The 16,222-nt window shown below is 40.4% G+C and overlaps 1 protein-coding gene across 1 annotated transcript; it reads left to right on the top strand.

The window, feature by feature from the left end:
• Positions 1–10,204: 10,204 nt before the first annotated feature.
• LOC130708884 (lysine-specific demethylase 4D-like) lies at positions 10,205–11,770 on the top strand. Its single transcript, XM_057553279.1, has one exon. The coding sequence runs from the start codon at positions 10,205–10,207 to the stop codon at positions 11,768–11,770; it is 1,566 nt and encodes a 521-aa protein (XP_057409262.1).
• The last annotated feature ends 4,452 nt before the right edge of the window (positions 11,771–16,222 follow it).

Below are 16,222 nucleotides of genomic sequence, written 5' to 3'. Positions count from 1 at the left end.
CCCCGCTTGCCACAACTAGAGAAAGCCCTCGCGCAGAAACAAAGACCCAACACAGCCATAAAATAAATAAATAAATAAAATTTAAAAGTATAAAAAAAAAAAAAAAAAAAAAAAGTACAATTAACATATAAAAAGGAAAAACCCCATAAGAGAATATTTATCTGTCTCTGGATGGGCAAATAACTTTCTAACTTTCTAAACATAAAGGCCATGAAAGGCATTACAAAGGAAAAGGCCAACTCAACATTTTAATATATTAAACTGAAATATATGTGAAAAACATTTAAAATTAAAATTAAATATAAATTAAAGAAATGGCAAACTGGGAAAAATCTATGAACAGATTAAACAAAGGGTTTAATATGGAAAATATTCCCATGACAAGTAAAATGTTCATATGCTGTGTAAAATATGCAGAATAGTCACATAATATATAAAATGTTCATGTAAGTAGATGAGAAAAAACACTAGAACCATATTGGAGAAAAATGGGCAAAGGTTATGAACCAATACAAATGGCTAGCATTCATTGAAGAAAAACAAGTCAATCTTAGTTGTAATCTAAGAAGTATAAATTAAAACTTGAGCTACACTTTTTCACCAAAATTTTTCACAATAATTTTCTTACCAAATTATTAAAGATTTTTTTTCAGAGCAAAGTTAATGGTGAGGATGTAAAGTGATATGTTTCTGGAAAGTTTTGGCAATACATGTTAAGGATTTTAAATGTTTAACACTTGCAATGCAGTAATTCCATTTCTAGTTATCTAATCCAAGGAATTTCATTATTTCACTAATATTTTACCAAATATACTGATCTAGGTACTGAAATATAGGATATTTATAAGGGATTAGTAAAACTTGTGGAAAAGTAAAAAACAAAATAACTGTCCAATAATAGGGGGAAAGTTGAGTCACATATCTCCATCCAATAGAATTTATTTAGCCATCAAATATGATGGTTATAATTATTTTCAATAAACGGTAAGTAGACTTTCTAATGTGAGAAGAAATTTATTAAACACAGCATTTAGATATTGGCTGTCAGCAGAAACAATGGCTAACGTCTGAGGCATTCTGTCAACAATCCTCATTTGAAAGAATAGCTTTGAAATATGCACGGAGCATGAAAGACAAGAAGGCTTTCCTGCTGTCCTGAAATTGTTGAGCAATCTGTACAATGAGCAATCTGGACAATGGCCACAGTGAGAGGACTTATTAAACTTACTTCACTTCTTACCTTCCCCAGTTTAAAACACACTCACACACACTCACACACACACACACCCCAGGAAAGCTTAGTGGAATTATTTTTGAAAGACTCCTAATATCCAGAAATCCATCAAGTCTAATCATTCTGATAAAAATACTTTTCTTCAATTGTCAGAATTGTCAAGTTTCCTTAGAGGAAGAATTTCTGTGTTACTGGGGATACCAAGAATAAGGGTAAAATGGAAGAGTAACTGAAATGTAAGGCTGCTTATTCTCAGCTAGTACCTGTGGCTCCAATTGAAAGAAACACGGAGGCGGTTTCACAGTAAAAGCAACCATCTGAGACCCGGAGAGAAGACATTTGTCTGGAGCACTGAAGGAGCACCGTAATTGTACCCGGCAAATTCTGACAAGTTTTGGTTTGAGCACAGAGTTACACTTACAGAATCAGAGTGTTTCCTTTGGATGCTCAATATCTGAAGATTAATGTGTATCTAGATTATTTATTTTATATAGATGCTAGCCCGGCCGCATACCTCCTAGGATCCTTAGAAATGTAAAAAGGAAATAATTTAGTTTATTAAACAAATACAGGGGACTTCCCTGGCAGTCCAGTGGTTGGGACTCTGTGCTTCCACTGCAGGGGGACGGGTTTGATCCCTGGTCAGGGAACGAAGATCCCACATGCCACGTGGCAAAGCCAACAAAAAGAAAAACAAAAGCAAATACTCAACTCAAGGCTTCTTTTAGTTGTCTATTAAGAATTCAATAAGAAATGAGGGCCTCTGTGATATTCATAATCAGCATTTTAGGGTTTATTAGGGGAAAGACCCTTAGCATGGTATTTAAATTTTTGACATTAATTTTCCTTGTAAATTGTTACACTCTTCTCTTTTCATTTCTCTAGAGGATGTTTTCATATAGAATGAAAAATTTGATTATATATTTATATAGTTTTAAATAAAATCCTTATAGAAGAATTTTTAAGATTAAAAATTACAGTGAGATGGGGAGATTATCACATGATACAGGTGACGGGTACTTGTAGATCCTCAGGGTCTAGCTTGAGTGGTGACAGCTCTAAGGAGGAGAGGTAGGCAAGCTGGATCCTTGGGTCCTTATAGAAGGAAGGAGAGCACAGGAAGCCTCCCTGGGGTAACCAGGTGTCCCTGGGGCCTCACAGTAGACTGTCGTGGGATCCCCTGACATCACCGACTATATGTCTAGGGAGACGGAGCTGTAATAGCCAACGGTAACTAGGATACTGTATTCCCATCCTTAGAAAAAAAGATTTCTAAAGGAGGAAGTTAATTTCAGGAGAGAGATGATCAATTTGTACTAAATAAGTTGGTTTTCAGGGGCTCAGTGGCCAGTCAAGAAGGAAAAGCAAATCACAAGCGCAGGAGAAAGTCAGTGCTATTAGAGAAAGCTATGGCAATAAATAATATCTTTAAAGAGAGAGAGTGTGATACTAAAGAAAGCCATGAACAGAAAAAGGAGATTGAAAGGGAGAAATAAAAAGAGTTAAAAGAGAGATGAGAATTGAGCTTTGAAATAAGACTGCATTTGTATAGTGGAAAAAGAAGTGGAACCAAGGAGAAAGAAAAGAACCGGAGAAGACTATCAGTACCCTAGAGGTCAGAGACATTTTAGGAGGAAGGAGGTGTTCCATCAATCAATGATGTAGAGAGATAAAGTGTAACCCATGGAGGCGCACTTGGGAGACAATGTGATGATTGACAGAGATCAATTTCAGTGGAGAAGTGGGGTCAGAATCAGAAGACGAGAGAGATGAGGAAATGTTTTTGTAAAGGTAGATTATTTTTGTTTCTGTTTTGACATGTTCGGTATTGAAAGGAAGGTAAGAGACAGGATGTAACTTACATCAGGAAACAGACTGTTGACTGATGATTTAAGTCTTTACAAAGGCGATAGTGATCATTTAATTGACCGTAGTTTTGGAATGCATGGGAGGTGTCAATTTAAGGAGTTTATATGGCAAGATTAGCTCTGGAGAGCTCTGGAGAGAAGGTAAGAGACAGGATGTAACTTAAATCAGGAAACAGACTGATGACTGATGATTTAAGCCTTACAGAGGCGATAGTGATCATTTAATTGACCATAGTTTTGGAATTCACGGGAGGTGTCAATTTAAGGAGTTTATATGGCAAGATTAGCTCTGGAGAGCTCTGGAGAGAAGGTAAGAGACAGGATGTAACTTAAATCAGGACACAGACTGATGACTGATGATTTAAGTCTTTACAGAGGCGATAGTGATCATTTAATTGACCGCAGTTTTGGAATTCACGGGAGGTGTCAATTTAAGGAGTTTCTATGGCAAGATTAGCTCTGGAGAGCTCTGGAGAGAAGGTAAGAGACAGGATGTAACTTAAATCAGGAAACAGACTGATGACTGATGATTTAAGTCTTTACAGAGGCGATAGTGATCACTTAATTGACCGTAGTTTTGGAATTCACGGGAGGTGTCAATTTAAGGAGTTTATATGGCAAGATTAGCTCTGGAGAGGGGGAGTATCTTCTCTTCCCCTGAGATAGGAGAGTAGGGAGAAAGATGAGGTGTAACCAAGAGGAGAGAGACTGCAGTGTGTGCCAAATGATTTTAGTTACTTATTTTTTTAATAAAAATTTTTGGAGTGTGCACGATATAGAGTACCAAGATCCCCTGGAAAATTTGATGATGAACAAGACCTAGACAATGCTCTCAAAGTAGTTTTATATGGAAGATAAGACAAGCACAAAAATAACTCTAGAGATTGAGAACACAAGCTATGAAGTTAAATATAACTTTTTCTACACCTGTTTCTTCCTCCATAAAATGGGAATAATGAGAGTACCAGCTATGCTTCAAGCATCCCATTCTCTTTCTAGCTTACATTTCCTAGTGTTCTAATAGAAGTATTTGACCTAATGGAGACATTCAGCCCATGAATCAGGCACTGTTTCATTCTCCATCATTGCCCTCATGTTCTCATTTCCTTTTTCACCCAGGATAAATTTACTGGTCCATCATTTTAATCACTCTTATCCCTCCATCCAATCCATCAAGACACTTGTTCCTCTCTCCTTGAGATGCACATGGCTGGAAAACCCTAACCCTGATGAAACCTTACTATTTGCTTTCTTCCCATCTTTTGGGTCCCCTTGTCAATGGTGGACAGTTACACAGAGTCATACAATATGAGTTCAGGAAACACATCAAGACCAAGGCACACATCGGCTCTGCATTTCCTCAGCGTCTACATGGAGAGGCTGCCCATGTTGAGGAGGGTTTTGTTCTAGTGGAGGCCCCTTCCCCAGTGCTCTTCCTTCATATAGGGCTTTGAAGACAGCAACCTTATTAGGAAAGGGAGCTTCAGACTGCTTGAGGAATTAAGCGGCCTAGATATCATGCCAGCCATTTACAGGAGCTGTCCGGGAAAGCCAGCAGCCCTGTATGTTAGGAGGCAACTGGGGACCTTGGGCCCTTTTGGATGCTATAGCCCTCCAGTCATGGAAGGAGTCTAGGCTAGCCTATTGCTCAGGCATCTTAGGACGAACATCTAGGGTCATGTTTGAACAATGCTTCTCCTTCATAACAATCTATCCCCAAGACCCTTGAGTGCTCATCAGCTGTTTCTGGAATAGGAAGAGAGAGATTATTTGACTTCCACCCAATCTTTAGAGGCTAAGTGAACTGCATTTGTCACACTCCCTCAAGGATGAACTAGATTGTCAACCACTTCCCCGCTCCACCATTTATTACCAACAAATTCTATAGAAACCTCGAGATTGTTTCTTTTATCCTTTGACATTAAAGTTGGAAAAAGAGAAGAGAGTTTTAATCCTCCATTACCTACCTTCTGCCTGTTCCATGGTGCATGAGGCTCCAGGGCAGAGGTACACAGAGCTACTACCGCTCACTCAAAGGGCCCCTGCCACCACTATTCGGGTCTGCAGCAAACATTCCTTTGATGCACTCTTACAAAAGCTGCCAGCAGGGGTCACAGAGAGCAAGCCCTTCCTTGGCTATTTTTTTGTCCCTGATCCCAGATCCAAAGGAGAAATGTTTTATGTTGAAGCCCAATTGTGCTGACCTCTTTGGGGAGAGGGGTGGTAGAGGATTGGGCCCCAGCCCCAGCTTCCTCTTGTCTTGAATGGACCCCAGATAAGAAATAGGGACCTCTGGCACCTCTTGCAGACCATAGGAGATGTGGGGAGTTTCTATTACTTGGAACAATGGCAGGCAAGCTGATCTTTCGAAGTCTTATTGGGGAGACTACAGGGTGAGGAAGATGAAATGCCTTTGTTCTCTAAAGGCATTTGATCTCTTCCTCACCGATTTCTTTAGCATGGTTTTCTTCTCCTCTCCCTGGTTCTTGTGCTGACCCAATACTAGTGGTGTTTAATGCCCTGACAACTGTGCTAGCTCCTCCCATTCTGGCAGCTTTCCCAGGGAAATCCCTCTGGACCTAAAAGGACCCTAAAATTTGTATAATATTTAGATCTCATTTATTTTCTTGTAAGAAATCTTAAAGGAAAAATTTCAGGTAAAATACCTGTGTTTTGTGGGCTGATAACTTTAAAAAGGAGGCCTTTTAGTAGACAGTTGGAAGAGGCAGTTGGATTCCACTGTGATGCAATCAGGAATGTTGGAGTTACCATGGGGCTGATGTCAGTATATCTGGAAGAGATACATGGGTACTGACCATCAGTTCAAGTTTCATTTGGAAACGTTTTGTTGAGAGAGTAACTGTTTTCCTGGAAGGAAAATCGTCTCTACTTTTATCCAAAGCAAGACAATCAGAGGAGAGTTCCCTGAAAAGGTGATGTTTGGGCTGAGGCTTGAGAGTTGCCTGGGTGCAAAGACCATCAGACAAGAGTATAGCGGCCTTTTTTGAGACACAGCCAGGAATGTGTTTGGAATGAGAGAGCAAGGAGCAGGGTCGAAAGGGGTGAGGTCAAGAGGTGATGGTGGGCCAGATCACTTAGGGACTTTTTGGACATTCGGAGGATTCTAAGTGGGGTGGAATAGGGGCGCCTGAAGTTTGAGGACAGGGGAAAGTGAGAGAGAATATTTGAATGGTGGAAATTAGGGGAGCTTAAGAGGATTAGGAAACAGTAATAAGGGAGCACTTGAAATTGGGTTAATGAGATAGTTTGCTTTGGTTATTTTTGTGTTTTCTTATTTGTACACATATATTTTCTGTCCTAAATCATAACTATTACATTTGCTCTACACAGTTCAAGTGGAAAGTGGAGTGTACATGGTGAGATTTATTTTTCACATTGTTTTCAATATGTTTTTTTCTTTTCACACACACACACTGTATTTTATTTTTATAAGGGATAAATAAACTGACACCAAGCATTGTAAATGGATGACCACAACAAAAGCAACGATTGCAATTACCCAACACGAAACTCACTCATACTATGTCATAATATTGACATTCAGTCCAGTAATCCTCCACTGTAACAACTCCTTTACTTTGCAGTGGAAATTGATTTGTATATTTTTTGCCTCTGAGTCCTTGTGGGATTTCTTTTTTTTTTAATTCAAACAGAAAGTCACAAAAATGAAATCATCCTCATAAGTTGACTCAGTCCCACCTAATTAATTTTTTTTCATCTTGATCTTTTGTTAGCACTTTTATGAATTCATCAGTTTTCCATTAGTGTTCTGAACATGCTTATTCATTCAGTTCAGCAGTATAGTCAGTTACCAGAAACCTGTACTTGTCAGAGTCTTTTCCATGAATTTCTTGAAGGTGAAACTCTTTTATAGGAACATTTTTGCAAAAGCATCAGAGAACACCCAGAACTGTCTGTAAATGACAAAAGACTTGAAAATGAGCACGGTTAAAGATTGGATGAAAGTTCATAATAATGCAATTGACAAGGAAATTTTGTTATTTCTGAGATCTACATTTTAAAGTAATAACTAAAATTATGACTTATAACATTAGACCAGAAGATATAAGATTTCTGGAAATTTCATGTAATGTCTGAAACCTTTATATTAACATATTTCCATACAAATAACCCAAAAAAAGTTTAGTATTAGTTGTTTTTTGTTTGTTTGTTTTTTTATACTGCAGGTTCTTATTAGTCATCAATTTTATACACATCAGTGCATACATGTCAATCCCAATCGCCCAATTCAGCACACCACCACCCACACCCCACCATGGTTTTCCCCCTTGGTGTCCATACGCTTGTTCTCTACATCTGTGTCTCAACTTCTGCCCTGCAAACCGGTTCATCTGTACCATTTCTCTAGATTCCACATACATGCGTTAATATACGATATTTGTTTTTCTCTTTCTGACTTACTTCACTCTGTATGACAGTCTCTAGATCCATCCACGTCTCAACAAATGACTCAATTTCGTTCCTTTTTATGGCTGAGTAATATTCTATTGTATATATGTACCACCACTTCTTTATCCATTTGTCTGTCGATGGGCATTGAGGTTGCTTCCATGACCTGGCTATTGTAAATAGTGCTGCAATGAACATTGGGGTGCATGTATTTTTTCAATTATGGTTTTCTCTGTGTATATGCCCAGTAGTGGGATTGCTGGATCATATGGTAATTCTATTTTTAGCTTCTTAAGGAACCTCTATACTCTTCTCCATAGTGGCTCTATCTATTTACATTCCCACCAACAGTGCAAGCGGGTTCCCTTTTCTCCACACCCTCTCCAGCATTTGTTGTTTGTAGATTTTCTAATGATGCCTATTCTAACTGGTGTGAGGTGATACCTCATTGTAGTTTTGATTTGCATTTCTCTAATAATTAGTGATATTGAGCAGCTTTACATGCTGATGCATCTCTTTTTCCTAACTTTAATGAGAATGTTACTTTTGTTTCACTGTTAAGAATGATCATTGCTATTTTTTACCTTGAAATTCTTTATCTTACAAAAAAAAGTTTCTCTTGATGCTTTGCAAGTAAGAGTTTTAAAATCATGAATGGATTTTCCATTTCATCAAATGCTTTTTTGGTACCTATAAGATGATGATATTTTTCATTTACTTTGTTAATATTCTGAATTATATCATTAAATTTTCCAATGTTCAATCATACTTGCTTTCGATTTGGTCATGATGTATTATTCTTTTACTATATTGCTGCATTTCATTGGATAACATTCCATTTTATGCTTTCCTCTATGCTTATAAACAAAAATGGCCTGTAGCTTTATTTTTTATTGTCCTTTTTTCGTTTGGCTATCAGAGAGCAGAATAGCCTCATCTGAGTAGTTTTCTAACTTTTTCTATACTCTGAAGCAATTTGCACAATAAGAGTTAACTGTTTCTTGAAAGTTTTCTAGATTCACATGCAAAATGCTGTGTCTCCTGGACTCTCAGGGGTCATACTTTGAACCAGCTTCTTATACTGGGGTGTTATTCAAGCTTTCTGGTGTTTCTTGCATCCATTTTGGATAAGTTTCCTCTCCAGAAATTTATTCTTTTCTCTTATCTTTTGAAAATGTTGCTGTCAAGTTTCTCCTAAGATTCTCTTTCGAGCTTTTAAAAATTCTTTTGTGCACTATTTCATTCCTAGTGGTTTATTTTCCCCTTCTTTCTTATGCTCAGTTATGCCCATGCTTTATTGCTATCATTAATTTCTTCCAAGAATATTTTTGGTCATCAGTGTTCTGTCTTGTATGTGTTTTCTTTCGTTAATTTTGTCTTTATTCTTTGTTATTTTTTTACGCCTACCCCTTCTTTCTCTTCTTCTATTTTATCGTTCCTTCAATTGAATGTTTAGTTCATATATTTTCAATCACCCTTCTTTTTCCTTTTGGTACAATGAAAGATATCATTCTGTTTTAATGCTTTTCACCCTAAACTATAATTTTAAATTTATGTAAGTAATTTAAATAAATTTTAAAAAATTTATTTCATAGAAATTTGTGAAAATCATCATAACTTGAAGAATTATGACAATGAGTCGCTCTGATGGCTGTGTAACCAGTACCTGGGTTCAGAACAGAATATTCACATTATTCTAGAGACTTCCTCACACCCCCACTCACAACCTCTCTCTTTCACAAAGGTAACCACTACTCTGACTTCTAACATAGATTACGTTGCCTCCTTTTTATGTTTATATAAATAGAAGCATAGAATAGGTATTCTTTTAAGTCTAGATAATTTTGCTCAATATTATGTTTATAGAGTTATTTCTATATTTTCATGTAGTTCTTGTTTATCTTCATTGCTGTATTGTATTCCATTGTGTCAATATACTAAAATGTACTTATCCATTGTAATGTTGACTGGCATTTCAGTTGTTTCCAGTGTTTGGCTACTGAAATCATGTTTTTCTGAACGTTCTTGGACTTGACTTTCATTGCACAGACATACACATATCCTAGGCATGAATCATAGCACATGGGTAAGTTCAATTTTAGTGGATACTGTCCAAATAGTTTTTCAAAGTGAAGGTAATGATTTCCATTCTCCTTACCAGAGTACAAGAATTTCCATTGTTCACAACAACACCATTTCTTGTATTGTCAATCTTATGAAATTTTAGCCTTTATTTGAATATGCAATTAAAGTCCATGGTGGTGTTTTACTTGTAGTTCCCTAGTAACTATTTCCAAACATTAGTTTTCAACCTGTCTCTATTCTTTTCTTTTTTTAGGTTTTGTTTTCAATTCTGCCCTGAAGACATTACATTTGGGATACCCAGCCAGGGCTGGGTGATTCACTAGATCTCAAGAGGACAGAGCCAAGTGTCAACCAAGGACATCACAGACTTGCAGGCTCATCCGGCATCAGTCCTGAGCAAGGCTTCTGCCCAGCGTGGAGTCCCCTGGAGAATCAGCAAGCCTTAGAAATATTATCAACTCATTGCATTAAAGTCTACTGGGGGGTCCTGCTGATATACTCCAACCCATATTTGAAAAAGTAGTGTTTTCCAGCATCCTCACCTGCCCAGAACATACATCAGAACTTGGGAGTTTCCTGCTTATTAATGAAAGCTATGAAGTCTAAGTCCAACTGGGCCCGGAACCCAAGTTGTAGAATAATGGTATTTCATCCAACCAAAGAAGAGTTTAATGATTTCGATAAATACATTGCTTATATGGAATCCCAAGGTGCACACCGAGCAGGCGTGGCGAAGATTATTCCACCCAAGGACTGGAAAGCCAGACAGACCTATGATGATATCAATGACATCTTAATAGCCGCTCCCCTCCAGCAGGTGACTTCTGGGCAGGCAGGTGTGTTTACTCAATACCACAAAAAGAAGAAAGCCATGACCGTGGGTGAGTACCAACACTTAGCAAATAGTGCAAAATACCGGACTCCAGCACACTTTGATTTTAAGGAGCTGGAGCGAAAATATTGGAAAACACGCCTCTATGATTCACCAGTATATGGTGCGGACGTGAGTGGCTCCTTATTCGATCAAAACACGGAGCAGTGGAACCTTGGACACCTGGGAACCATTCAGGACCTGCTGGAGCAGGAGTGCGGAGTGGTCATCGAAGGCGTCAACACCCCGTACCTGTACTTCGGCATGTGGAAGACCGCCTTCGCCTGGCACACGGAGGACATGGACCTTTACAGCATCAACTACCTGCACTTCGGGGAGCCCAAGACGTGGTACGCGGTGCCCCCGGAGCACGGCCGGCGCCTGGAACGCCTGGCCAGGGAGCTGTTCCCGGGCAGCGCGCGGGGCTGTGAGGCCTTCCTGCGGCACAAGGTGGCTCTCATCTCGCCCACGGTCCTCAAGGACAACGGCATCCCCTTCGATCGGGTCACTCAGGAGGCTGGAGAGTTCATGGTGACCTTTCCCTATGGCTACCACTCTGGCTTCAACCATGGCTTCAACTGCGCGGAAGCCATCAATTTCGCCTCCCCGCGCTGGATCGATTATGGCAAAGTGGCCTCGCAGTGCAGCTGCGGGGAGGCCCGGGTCGCCTTCTCCATGGACGCCTTCGTGCGCATCCTGCAACCGGAGCGCTACGAGCTGTGGAAACGCGGGCAGGACCGGATCGTGGTGGACCACACGCAGCCCACGGCGCCGGACAGCCAGGTCCTGAACGCCTGGAGGGAGATCCGGGCGCCCGGGGGAGCCGCTCTCGGCCAGAGGCACCACCTGCCCCGCCGCGCTCTGTGCCCCCGTAGGGCTGTAGCCGCGGGCGGTGGGACCAGCCACCGAGTCCCTGTGCGTGCTGTGTGCCGGCGCCCCTCGCCGGCCCGGGGTTCTTGCTCTGCCGCCCAGTTCAGGGATGCGGCCACCAGCACCTCCGGGGAGCCCGGCCCGTCCCAGCCGCCGACCCCAGGTCCATCCGCCCCGGATCGCCACCCAGCTGGAAGATGTGGCCCTCGTCGTCGTCCTTGGGAACAGGGCACTGAGGAGCCAGCTGCTCCCCCCAGGGCTAAGAGGAGGCTTTCGTTACACACAGATCAGGACCCAGAGGCTCAGCCCCTGCCTGTGGATGCACCCTCGCCGGACAGCGCCGCCCCCCTCAGCCCTGGGCTCCAGCATCCCGCCACGGCTTCTGGCTGTGGTTGTGGCCCCGTCCCCTAAGCCCAGGGGATGCCTTTCTACCCCACTGCTCCTGCGTGGGGATCCTTTGAGACTGGTCATATTTCCATTTCAGAGCTTTGGGTATTTGCAGGTCACTAGTCTTGCATGAGAGTGCCTCCTGTGCTGCCGCTGGATGTGCTCGGTCAGTGGTGTTTACCAAATTCTCCAAAGTTTGTTCTTCCTTCCAGACCCTGGAATCCTTGGACACTGCTAACTCCTGTGTCACAAACTGAGGTTTCATGCACTGGACACTCTAGTGTCTCTGGGAACTAGGTCCTGCTGAGGTCGCCAGAGCCCAATCTACCTCACACTCCCATCCTGTGGGCCAGCTCTGGATGCTGCTGAACTTCTAAAGAACCCTGGGCTTTGATTACTCTCCAGTCTCTCTCCTTTTCCTCTTCCCCCTTCTCTTCCCACTTTTCTTGCCAAACTAGGTCCTTTTGACCAATTAGGTCAGTAGAGACTCAGATAATAATTGATAATCTTTCTGAGTCTTTGATGTATTGAAAATGTGTTCTCTGCCAGTATGGTAACTAGAATGTTAAAATCTGAGTTTATTAAATATATTAAAGGTAACCAGAATGTTAAAATCTGACTTTATTTTTTGTGTTGTTCAGTCAGTCAACTGACAGGTGGTCGTTTTTTCTGCACTTTTCTTAATAATTATACCAAAACATTTCAAGCAAATCTTATTTTTATGAGCTGGTTGCTTTGTGTGATGTTGGTGAGTGAGTTTGGGGTTGATTGTTGGGTTCCAGCTGGCGGGCTCGGTTAGGGGGTTTGGTTTGCAGGCTTATCTGAAGGATGACTTGGTGGGAATCACCTGGCACTTGGCTGATCCAAGTTGCTAGGAGGGATGAGCAAACATAGGACAAAAAGTGCCGGCCTGTGAAAATCTTCTCTCCAAGTCTCCACTGCCTTCTCAATGCTGTATGTATATTTCACATGGTTAAGTCATTGATACATCCCAATAAACAAATCCACCAATAAAGGAACAAGACAATTTCAAGTGGGCATATGTTCTGTGAAGAGATGAAAGGGGATGGGATGAGAGTGCCGAATGGGCAGTGTGGTTCAGTGGTCAGGGAATACTTCATAGAGCAGGAGACCTTTCTGAGTCCCAAATGACAAGAAGGAACGTCCAGAGCTGATTTCCACTAGGATGAAACAGCAAGTGTAACAGCCCTAACATAGAGCTTGGTGTTTTTGTGTGTAGAGAGAGGAAGCTCATTTGTGTCTGGGGCACTGAGAAGGGTGAGGCAGGGTCCAGGGTATGCAGGACCCTGTAGCTCATGTGAAATATTTGAGTTTTTTTCAACTTGAAATGAGAAGGCATTGGAAGTTTAAAACAGCACTTGACATGATATACTTTACATATTTAACTAATCACCTTAATTGTTCTGTGGACCCCTTGGGGGCAGGAGAAGTAGTTAGAACATCTAAGTAATGCAGGTGAGAATTGATGGTTACTGACTTAGGCCATAGTGTTGAAGATGCACAGAAGTGGCCAAACTCAGAATAAATTCTGGAAATTGAAAATGATAGTTTGGATGCAGAAGGGAACATTTCAGAGAATCAAACCACATCTCTCTTCTCTCCAGCTCTCCCCTACAGAAGTTCAGTAAGATTCTGGAATTTTGAAGCACCACGTAAAACTAAAGGCAGGAGTAATGAAAAAGTAAGGCTTGTTTGAAGGTCTGATTGAGGAGTAGCAAAAGCCCATGTCTCATCCCTATCACCATGCAGCGAGGCAACTGTGTGGTAGTATATTCTGTGGGAAACTGAAGCTGAGAGACTGAACTCAGGATCCGCAGTGGAGGATGGCAGTGAGATGCTTGGCCTGAAAGATGATTAAGCCCTGTATTGAGATAGTGGAACCGCATGATGGAAGCAGACTGGAATTACTGGGAAGGCAGCAGTCCTGGAGAGCAACTGGACCATAGTAGATCTCATATGAGCAAGGAGTAAACTTTCAGGTGATAAGTAACTGAGATCTTGAGGGCTTTTGGTCCTTTCATTTAGGTCAGTTGTGGATATGGCAGTGCAGAGAAATAAGGGAACTCTGAAAAGTCTCTATGAAGACAGTATTCTGGCTCATATTGCTATTTTAAATTTTAGAAACTGAAATTTTCCTTGTTATATTTCAGGGATATCACAATCTCTTCCCGGCAGATACACGCTCCAAATAACCTAGGCTAACAAAATTGGGGGTTTTGAAGGTCATAAAAGAAAAATAAATTTCAGAAAATATTTCTTCCACTATACTCCTTATGTTTTCAGTCACCTTTATACTTGAAACAAAATTTCCTTTGCCCAATAAAGAGAAGCAATGTGAAAAATACAGTTTAGTTTTACCAGTATACTGGTTCCTAAATTAGTCTTCTTGACCTAAGTAGGCATTTCTCAACAGAAGATATACAAATGGCCAACAGGCCCATGAAAAGATGCTCAACATCGCTAATTATTAGAGAAATGCAAATCAAAACCACAGAGGGGTATCACCTCACACCTGTCAAAATGGCCATCATCAAAAAGTGTACAAATAATAAATGCTGGAGAGGGTGTGGATGAAAGGGAACCCTCTTACATTTTCGGTGGGAATGCAAATTGGTTCAGCCACTATGGAAAACTGTATGGAGGTTGCTTAAAAAAACTAAAAATAGAGCTACCATATGATCCAACAATCCCATTCCTAGGCGTATATCCGGAAAAGACGAAAACTCTAATTCGAAAAGATACATGCACCCTAGTGTTCACAGCAGCCCTATTAACAATAACCAAGACATGGAAACAAACAAAGTGCCCATCAACAGATGATTAGTTTAAGAAGAAGTGGTATATACCTACCATGGAATATTACTCAACCACAAAAAGATGAAATATTGCCACTTGCAGCAGCATAGATGGACCTAGAGAATATCATACTAAGTGAAGTAAGACAGAAAAAGACAAATATATCACTTATCTGTGTAATCTAAAAAACAATACAAGTGAATCTATATACAGAACAGAAACAGACTCACAGACATAGAAAACAAACTTGTGGTTAGCTAAGGGGAAAGGGAACAGGGGAGGGATAAATTAGGGGTATGGGATTAACAGATACACACGACTGTACAGAAAACAGATAAGCAACAAGGATTTGCCCAAAAAAACAAAACAAACAAAAACAAAACAAAAAAAACCTCAAGGATTTTCTATATAGCACAGGGAACTGTATTCAATATCTTGAAATAACCTATTGTGAAAAATAATCTGAAAAAATATGTATATAACAATCACTTTTCTGTACACCTGCGACTAACACAATATTGCAAATCAACTATACTTCCATTAAAAAAAAATTAGTCTTCTTGAAAGGATCAGGAGCTGGGGGTGGTAATGAAGGGGGTTCATCAAGAAATTCTATTGAAAATTCTATTTTATTTCAAGTCAACCGGCACACTCAATTTGGATACTCACAACCTGGACCACTCTTCTCAGGAAAAGATGCCCAGATCCAGCTGTTCTTCCATGTCCAGTAAGTTGTTGCTATACTTAATCTTGGAAAAGCACGGGACATTGACAATGACAATTACATAAAGGCAAGGATAGAGCCACGTTTGTTCTCACTGCCACGATCTCCTCTAGGCCTCTCTCCACTTCTGAGAAATAACAATCTGGAGTCCAGTGTATATTCATCAAGTTTGTAGACAAAAGGCTACGAAACCGAAAGTAGTATGTCGTGTGGTTTTAACAACTTACCCCACCATCACCTTTTAAAAAAGTCAATATTACAGTTACAAGATCTAAAGACTTTCCTATCTATAGTCCCTAGTTAGTTCAGCAAAGTCCACTAGATCTGTGGAATTTATTTTATTTTATTCGTTCTGCTGCTGATGGACAATAGGGTTATTTCCAAATCTTTATTCTTTCAAACAATGCTTTACAGAACAGCTTTGTATATAGGATTACTGGGTTATGTTTATGTTCACTTTTAACTTTTTAGGAAAAGCCAGCTTGCCCTCCAATTTCCACCTCTATTGGCAGTGTGGGAGAGTTCTGCTTTCTCCATATCTCGACCCACTTTTTTATATTGTCAGACCTAATCAAAATGGGCAGAGAACAGCTTCTCTGATTGCTAGTGATCCTGCACATCTTATTGTATTTATTGGCCATTTGGATTTCCTCTTTTCTGAATTACCTCTTCTGAAGCTCTGCCTACTTTTTTTGGTTTGACTATTTTTTGTTGTTGTTATGTGGAAGTTATGTGATATTCAGGATACTAATTGTCTATTTCATGTATGATGACAAACTTCTCCTAGACTGTAATTCCTTTTAATTTTTTACGTCATTGTATGAGTCAGGATTCTTCAGAGTAATAGAACCGATAGGAGATATATGTATAGCTCTTAGTAGAGGAACTCACTCATTTGGCTATGGAGGCTGAGGAATCCCACAATCTGTCAGGTG

This window comes from Balaenoptera acutorostrata, chromosome 9, assembly GCF_949987535.1.
Source record: "Balaenoptera acutorostrata chromosome 9, mBalAcu1.1, whole genome shotgun sequence".
Taxonomy (NCBI): domain Eukaryota; kingdom Metazoa; phylum Chordata; class Mammalia; order Artiodactyla; family Balaenopteridae; genus Balaenoptera; species Balaenoptera acutorostrata.
This window is presented reverse-complemented; position numbering and strand designations above follow the sequence as displayed.

Bases quoted from the DNA above. Each gene is read 5' to 3' on its own strand.
- LOC130708884 (XM_057553279.1), top strand. From the start codon at position 10,205: ATGAAAGCTATGAAGTCTAAGTCCAACTGGGCCCGGAACCCAAGTTGT.